General features: G+C 41.0%; 3 protein-coding genes and 2 pseudogenes across 7 annotated transcripts in view; 2 read left to right on the forward strand and 3 right to left on the reverse strand.

Annotated features, from left to right (window-relative positions):
- Nucleotides 1–7,846, reverse strand: part of LOC145699176 (small ribosomal subunit protein eS12-like) — a 129,364-nt gene that overhangs the window by 120,506 nt on the left and 1,012 nt on the right. The gene's annotated exons all lie outside the window — the stretch shown is intronic.
- LOC145698394 (uncharacterized protein R102.4 pseudogene) lies at nt 27–2,129 on the forward strand (annotated as a pseudogene). The gene is made up of 4 exons (XR_014133921.1): nt 27–558; nt 591–1,122; nt 1,170–1,885; nt 1,930–2,129. The product of XR_014133921.1 is annotated as an uncharacterized protein R102.4 pseudogene (transcript).
- Nucleotides 2,173–5,127, reverse strand: LOC145698395 (uncharacterized). Its single transcript, XM_081775598.1, has 8 exons — nt 4,968–5,127; nt 4,339–4,597; nt 3,766–3,901; nt 3,551–3,721; nt 3,358–3,506; nt 2,944–3,317; nt 2,654–2,803; nt 2,173–2,609 (listed from the first exon to the last, which is right to left on the reverse strand). Exons 1-8 carry the CDS (start codon nt 5,125–5,127, stop codon nt 2,287–2,289), a joined length of 1,722 nt encoding a protein of 573 aa, XP_081631724.1. The 3' UTR covers nt 2,173–2,286.
- LOC145699411 (uncharacterized) lies at nt 5,194–6,865 on the reverse strand. The gene is made up of 5 exons (XM_081776684.1): nt 6,514–6,865; nt 6,378–6,441; nt 5,876–5,907; nt 5,559–5,757; nt 5,194–5,421 (listed from the first exon to the last, which is right to left on the reverse strand). The coding sequence occupies exons 1-5, from the start codon at nt 6,554–6,556 to the stop codon at nt 5,316–5,318; spliced, it is 444 nt and encodes a 147-aa protein (XP_081632810.1). The 5' UTR covers nt 6,557–6,865; the 3' UTR covers nt 5,194–5,315.
- LOC145700848 (5S ribosomal RNA) lies at nt 7,476–7,594 on the forward strand (annotated as a pseudogene).

The raw sequence follows: 7,846 nt of genomic DNA on the forward strand, positions 1-7,846 counted from the left end.
TAATTTCTCTTTCAAGTTCCAAAAAGGTTCGCAATTGCAATTGAAAAACTCTTCTTTATCTTATTCGAATTTTCCTATTTTCTTGCAATCAGAATGTCATACGGCAAAGTGCTAAGAAATTCCGTCGCTAAAAGAGTTCTCGATCTTCGCTCGGACACATTTACACTTCCTTCCGCCGCGATGCGCGCCAGAATGGCCGAGGCCATTTGTGGCGATGATGTTTACAAAGAAGACAGGACGATTATTGAGCTTGAATCTCGCCTTGCTGAGCTAACTGGACATGAAGGCGCATTGTTCGTCCTAACATGCACAATGGCTAATTTCCTTGGCTTGGCTGCAACTTGCAACCGCGGGGAAGAGGTTTTATGTGGCGATATGAGCCACATCGGGCTTTATGAACAGTCGAATGTTTCTCAATTCACGGGTATTGGAATGCGTCAAGTAAAGAATCAGCCTGACGGCACAGTCTGCCTTGAAGATGTCCTTAGAAGAGGATACTTTTCAAACGATGACTTTCACATGTCGCATAGCAAAGATAGGATTTTGAGCAGTTTTCGAGTACTATGATTGTTTTTTGAATGTCTGAAAATCCTTTTTTACTGATTTGCGTTGAGAATACCCATAATTTCACCGGTGGAAAGCCGCTTTCTCTTGAATATCTTCAGGATCTTCGAAAACTATCATCGGAAAATGGCTGCAATGTTCACATGGATGGAGCTAGACTTGTAAACGCATCGATAGGCACCGGAATAACGCTGAAAGATTACTGCTCGCTAGTAGATACTGCAACCATGTGCTTTACGAAAGGAATGGGCTGTCCTTTCGGAGCAGCGCTTGTTGGAAACGAAGACGTGATTCAAAAGGCGAGGAGAATGAGAAAGGCAATCGGTGGTCAATGGAGACAAGGAGGAATCGCGGCGGCGGCTGTTCTGGAAAGTTTAGACGACTTGTCTCCGATCGAAAATGATCATGAAATGGCGAAAGTATGGGCTTCTGCCATTCCAGCGCTCTCAAAGAAAATATCTGTGGATGCGCCACAAACAAATATCGTCATCTTCAAGTGCCAAGATGAAACGTCTGCGCTGGAGATTATTGAAAAGATGGCGCATGGCGAATTATCCGGTAATGATACAAATCATTAATAAGCTTCCTAAATTAAGCGTTCGTAGTTCTTCTTCAGCAAGGCGCTAACCCAGAAGATGTTCGTGCCGTCTTTCACAGATCAGCCGACTACTCGTTAATTTCCGAGGCAGTTGAAAAGTTGCAAAGTTTAATTTAGCTTCCTCCCTCAAACTTACTTATTGATTGATTTTTCTGTGATCTCTTGATGATTCTGACTCGTTGACATCTATTTTTCTAATGAATAATTTAATTTTCTGATAAAAAGGCTGAGATTTGTGATTGTTAAGAATGGAAGGAAAGGCGAAAAGTGTTCCGACTCCAGAGCCGCCAGAGGTAATAGTCTGGGACTATTATCACAGGCCGACAATCACGGTGGAGAAAGCGCACAATTGCCTAACATGCGGCCACGGATCAGACACAGTGTCGGAGATGGTCGCCCATGAGCTCGAAGTCCACCTGCATCATCGGGCAAAATACGGTTGCGGACATTGCCGCATCTACTTTCCCTCAAAGGTCGAGTTGATTCGCCACAAGATGATGGACTGTCCGACGACTCCCAAGTACAAACGAAAGAAAAACCGAGCAGAAATCGAAAAGGCCGACGAAGAAGAGCGTGAGAAAATCATCGAAGCCATCAAAACGGGCAAAATCCAGCGTCATCCAAAATTTTTGAAGACAGAAAAAGAAGAGGAAACAACAGAAAATGCGAACTTTCTTCTGGAAGAAGAAATGGATGCCATCTCGTTGGAGTCAACCAGATCAGGTTTTGAGCCGTTTTTTTCGATAGCTACTAAGTTTCATATTCAGAGCAAATGATCTTGCAGAAGACTCTTTCAAACTAAGAAATTCAAAGTCTCACCTAAGCAGCTAGAATTCTGGCTATCAAACACTACCATTTATCACCAAGCTTCATTTACTGTCAACGTTCCATTTATCTCACATCTACTTTCACAGCAAGTGCAATCCTTTATTTATTTCAAAAACTTTTCAAAGACAATAAAAAAAATAAAAATATCAACGATGACTTGTGTGGGAATCCATCCATTTTGAAGAAATAGCATTTATTTGTTTGCAACTTTTTACTTTGATAAAAAATAGAATAAGAAATTTTGAACATGGAATGTTTTCAGTAACCAAGTTTGTGCAATTGCCGGGCAGACGCTTCTAGGGCGAGAGGAATCGGATCACTAGTGATTGTGATATCGTATTTTGGCTTTCAGGGGATAAGAAATCCGCGCATATTTCGCTGACGTTTTTTAATTTTTTAATCCTTTCCTGGCGTCGTTTCTTCTTTTTAACTTTCAGCGTCACTGGATAAACTGCTTCTCCATTGTGGACTTTCACGGGAATATATCCTTTGAACTTTGGCGGACGTGCTTCAAACTCTGCATTTTCATCTACCCTCACTTTTTCGTCATTTCCGGGAGCTTCTTTGGGCCTGTAACCTGATGGGACAAAAAAGAACTCGTCGTCTTTGTTATTCGCGTCTGAAATGTAAATTTGACTCTTCTATGTAACCAGTCTTGCTTACCAGCTTCCAGATGATCCCGTAAGCGCGTAAGACGTTTATTTAGTTTGTGAAAGTGACTTGGAATTTGAAGGTCGTCGAGGCCGCATTCTAGCTCCGCGATCGCGTCAAGGACACGATTTGTTCTTCTGTGTCCTCTTTGATTCATACGACCTGAATAAGTATTAAACATCTTTCCTTGAGCGTGTCTTTTCGAGATCTTCGAAGTTTCTAGTGTACTGTCCAGTCTTTTCTCACAGGAAAAATATTCAAATAATTATCTAAGTATAAGGGTTGTGGTTTATAGTTCTCACCATCGAGATTCCGCAGCGCTTCCAAAATTTCGTCGAATCTGTCGTTCATCCTCATGCCATGATTTCTATCTTCGATCGCTTTATTGACCAAATCACGAACATCTTCCAGAGCTGTCTGAAGCTTGCGCATTTCTTTGAGTTTTTTCTTTCTTGACGCCGCAAGACGTTGATGCCTTTGACCCTCTTCTTCAACATCCTGAAGTTGCGTCTCAAGATCATTAATTTGCTGATGCTTGTCTTCCAACTCTTCTTGGAGTTGTTGATTTTCGGCTTCAATTTCGGCCACTTGAGCGCCGAGCATTGCTTCTCGCGTCTTCCCGTCTTCCTGGGCTTGAATTATTCTTTGAAGCGCTGCGTTTTCGTCATGAAGTTTTCTTCCAAAGAATATTTTTATTTTGAGAATTTTTAGCGCACCTTTGAAGAGCTTCGTTTTCATTTTGAAGCTTTTTAGTTGTATTGAGTTCTTGATCGCGGAATGTCCGTAATAAGTTCATTTCTCCTGTCGATTCTTCCATTCGCTTTTGACGATCGTCATTTTCTTGTTGCGATAGTTTGAGATTGGCCTAAAAGTTTCGTCATAAAAAAGCTCTGTTGTATTGAGTTTTACCTTGAGTCGTTTGAGCTCTTTTTCCTGCGCAAGCTGGGCACCTTCTGCTTCATTAGCCTTCCCATTCGCCTCCTTGACCTTGTTCCTCAAATCTTTCACAAGTTGCTCTAGCTCTTCAATTTTCTCTCTGTCCCTGAAGGAAACCTGCACCGCTCGTTTATCCATTTCATGCTTTTTGAAAAACATGTTATCTAACAGTGATTATTGAAATCCACCTTGTCGGCGAGCTGATCTTCCAAATCCTTGACTTTCCTCAAAAGTTCTTGGTCCGGTTTCTTCAGCCTGGCATTTCTTGCATGTGCTTCTGCGTGAGCGCGTCGAACAGCGAGATCTTCTTTTCCGCAGCGCGTGCTCGAATATTTTCTAGCGCTTCCGAAAGTTCATCGTTGCCTGTGTCGGCAAAGTTGGAGCTTACGAAAGTCGCCACGCGTTGGAGGACTTCTTTGGTAAGGGTTTTTTCCTAGGCCCGAGAAAGAAAGAACTCGCGCTTCTGTCTTTTTTCTAGAAGCCAGCGTCTTTCTCAGGGGACCGTATATAAAGGGGCCTGCGTGTTTCCCTCGCCTGCCCGGAGTACCCGGGCAGCGAGATCAAACACAAAGACAGTGTCAAAAGTGACTGGGGTTCAGTCTGTTCCACAACTACAAAGCCCTTTTTAGGGCTCTATCTACGTCAAAAAAGGGCCTTCCACATTTGTTTATCTAAAACCCTAGCTTCAGGCTGCCACATCTCTGCCATTTTCTCTTCCAGCGCCATTCTCACTTGTTCCTAAAACCCTAATCACAATTTACCTCGATTTCTGGCTTACATTTCTGAGCGCCTCATCAGTACGCTTATCAACTTTCTTCGGACTCTCCATTTTCCTCAAGCTCTGCTGCTGCGATCTCATTCTGGCCATTTGATTTTCTGCCTCCTCTTTGTACTTTTTGAATTGTTTCTCAAGATCTCGCTTTTCGCGTTCTATTTTGTCAACTTCGGCTTGCGACTCTTGAAGCTTTTCTTTTGTCTGACGGTTTTGCTCGCTCAAGAACTTTCGAAGCTCGCGAATGTCTGAAAAGAAAATGGCCTCTTCAACAAAGCTTTCTTTTCAAAATCCATTTTTAGGTTCCAAAAAGATCTAGGCTCCTTATTTAGGGAGATGAAGATACCCCCTATTCTCGCTAAAATAGGCTCTCTTCTTTGATATAAAATCTGATCTAGAGGCCCTCAACTAACAAATCTTTTGATACACCCGTTTACTGAGCAAATCCCTTCACCTCGTCAAAATAAACCGTGAGTAAGCAAGATGATATCGGTTACGGAAATCACGTTGACAGGAAAGCCTTCTGTGTTAAGAGATCAGAAACAAACAAATAAAACTTTCAAGAAAGACAAACATTGACTTTAGCAAAGTTTTGTAACAATAGCAATCGAAGCTTACCCGGATCACGTTCGGAAACGTCGACAACATCGTCTTCCATTTTGTTCAAAATGCTGTTGAGGGTGGTATCCGCTTCTTTTAGCATTTCCCTTTGCGCAGCAATTTCTGACTCGACCAGACTCATCTCATCCTCAGCTACGGAACGGGTCGTCTGATTCATGTTATTTCGCTGCTGCTCGATTTGATTTTGAAGATCAGTCGCTTTTAAAAGGCTTAAAAAGTCTGTGCTAAAGGATATTCTAACAGAAATAAAACTGATAAGAGTTCAATTTTAATCCGAATTAAATTTTAGAAGAGCGGTCTATGCAGCTTATTCCGCGAAATTTACCCGGGTGGATTATTTCGATTTTAAGCCCTAGCTTGCTCTTTCAAATCTTTCAGGGCTAAAATGCGCTTAGCCAAAGGACCATCCCTGAGCTGGCGGCCACTCTCGGCTAAATTTAGATTCTGGCGGCTTTTAAACGCCTTCTCAATTGCACCTTAACTTTCTCTGAACATGTGAGAGACGGATCAGCGGGAATTAATCGCCTTCTTAGTTCAATTATATAAATTTTTAATGAGTTCATTTTGCGCGAAATTCGAGAAGCGTGCCTGCCAGAAGTAGAAGTCGTTCCATCAAAATCGCTTCCATAGCCAGTTTCAGACAGCATCCTTCTATTCGCTCTAGCAGGGATTGTCCTCCTCGGAGAGTTTTTCCTTCTCCTATGCGGCGATCTTCCAAGAAATGGATACTCCTCGAAATCTTCGTCTTCTATGTCTCTCTGATTGATGATCGGCTCAAACTTTGCGTCTTTATCCCTCGGCTAGACAAATCAACAACTGTGCAAATAACTTTTTAACTCTTCATAAATTTCCCGAAAAACTGGAAAATTCTGAAAAGCTGTCACTTTTTGTTTGACTACCCGTGCCAATATTCCGCTCGCCAGCATCGTTCTGCAATCTTTCAAGCTTGGGTCAACAAAAGAAAAATGGCGTACTGAAGAGCGAAATTGTATTTGCGCTCAGAACTTTACCAACTGTAAATTTATATTTATAACGAAATCGGATAAGAATTTTCAAAAAATTATTAAGAAAGACACACTTGAAATCACTAATTTGATATTTTTAAACTTTAAATTCCTATTAGTCATCAACTGTTACTGTAATTCATTACAGTAACGTGAAGGTCTCTTCCGATCGACTCAGCCTTCCGATGACCCTTTTCTACACGAATCTGACTTTTCCAAAGGAATTACAGTGTATTATGTCCATAGAAATCTTCTGATTTCTTGATGAAAAGACAAAAAGAAAAAGCTGATCGACAAAACCAACAAAAGGAAATGCCAATTCAATTATCACAAAGACAATCTGATATTCGATTATGTACCGTACAATTATCATAAAAACGAACGCTATTTGCGTACCCCTGCGCGATAATACTTCTTCTCCAAATTTTCCAATCGATTTCGTTGTTGCTCGTTTAGCTTCTTCATTGCTAGAAATTTCTCATCAAAAACAACTCATCATCAAATAAACACAAAATAAGTGAAATTCACAGCATTATTACCTTCATATTTTTGCTTAAAATTTTCATCCTCATCTTTGCCCATTTTTTCTTCTGGTATCTCTTTCACACTTTCTCCAAAAGATAACTTTTAAAATTAAAATCTAACGCAGCGGCCAAACACTTGTATTTCTGAAGCGCTTTTGAGCTTCCGAAAATGTCGCTTCCACGCGCCCCAGGGCGATCCGGATTCTCCCGCACTTATATTTCTTTTTGGAAGAAAAAGTCAATTCACGGACGCAATTCAAAGAATTCTGGATTTGGGCGTTTTTACGCTCTTTTTATGCTTAATCGTTTCTTGTGTGTAAAACATGGTTGAGCCGCTCCTCACAATTGGGCTGTCATAGAAACCAAATTTCTTTGAATCTGTCAAACAGCACAAATTATCATCAAAGATCAAAATAATTACATCAGAAGATAAAACACAAACTAAAATCATTCGGAGAGAGGAAAACTCTAAAATTTCTTGCCGTTTTATGATAATGATTGAAAGACCATAACTCGCTCTTGGATAAGATTGGATGGGAATAAATTCTAGTTTGCCTAAGGTGCGTAAGTGCGGTCATCACCCAGTAGGAATTCCAGAGCGGCTACATGTGCCGTTTTGGCCAATACTGAGCTTAGTGTAAAAAAATTCTTGAGTGTGTAATTGCCCAGTCTTCTGACCAGTGACTGTGTGATAAGGACGAGAGGAACAATTTTATTTACAGAAAAGAACGATTATTTATAAAACGCAAATTCGACATCATATCCGACAATACCCGGACACCAGACGCGGCTACGTCGACACGTAAGAAGTCGAGCAAGTCCGATTAGAGTCCAAAGAAAGGAAGTCAATTAATCTTCACCTCTTCTCGAGTATCGTCTCTTCTAAAGTCATTTTCATTGTAGCCATACATACGGTAACTCGTGAATAGTATTTCTAAAAAATTTGGTTTATAAACTAAGAATAAGGAGCCACTTTCGCTTAGCGTCATACCGCGTAGAATAAACCAGTTCTCGTCCGATCACTGAAGTCAAACTACGACGGGCGGGGTTAGTACTTACATGGGTGACCGGTTGGGAATACCTCGTGCGCTAAGCATTTTGACTTTTTTGGAAATGTCAAAGCTTTTTTCATATTATCGTAAACTTGTTTAACTTTGATGATTTTATGACTGCCATCAGGGATGTACATTCGCAAAAATTCCCGCATTTTGCGCTGTTTTGCGGATTTTGCGCTGCGAATGTACATCACTGACTGCCATCATAGTGAACAGTTTGATTCTGCAATAAAGTCTTTTTGGTATCTTATGTATCATAAGTTATGATTCTAATCTGTGTAGGGCAGCATAGT

Source organism: Oikopleura dioica, chromosome 2, assembly GCF_907165135.1.
Source record: "Oikopleura dioica chromosome 2, OKI2018_I68_1.0, whole genome shotgun sequence".
Lineage (NCBI taxonomy): Eukaryota > Metazoa > Chordata > Appendicularia > Copelata > Oikopleuridae > Oikopleura > Oikopleura dioica.

What these genes read in the sequence shown, in the direction of transcription:
- LOC145698395 (XM_081775598.1), bottom strand. Translation starts at nt 5,127, where the DNA reads ATGAATCAGACGACCCGTTCCGTAGCTGAGGATGAGATGAGTCTGGTC. An exon ending in AAGATCAGCTCGCCGACAAG is followed by an intron (nt 3,722 to 3,765) that starts GTGGATTTCAAT and finishes TTTTTCAAAAAG; the next exon opens with CATGAAATGGATAAACGAGC. An exon ending in GAAAACGAAGCTCTTCAAAG is followed by an intron (nt 3,318 to 3,357) that starts GTGCGCTAAAAA and finishes ATTCTTTGGAAG; the next exon opens with AAAACTTCATGACGAAAACG.
- LOC145699411 (XM_081776684.1), bottom strand. Translation starts at nt 6,556, where the DNA reads ATGGGCAAAGATGAGGATGAAAATTTTAAGCAAAAATATGAAG. An exon ending in TGCTGGCGAGCGGAATATTG is followed by an intron (nt 5,758 to 5,875) that starts GCACGGGTAGTC and finishes CGAGGGATAAAG; the next exon opens with ACGCAAAGTTTGAGCCGATC. An exon ending in ACGACTTCTACTTCTGGCAG is followed by an intron (nt 5,422 to 5,558) that starts GCACGCTTCTCG and finishes GGCGTTTAAAAG; the next exon opens with CCGCCAGAATCTAAATTTAG.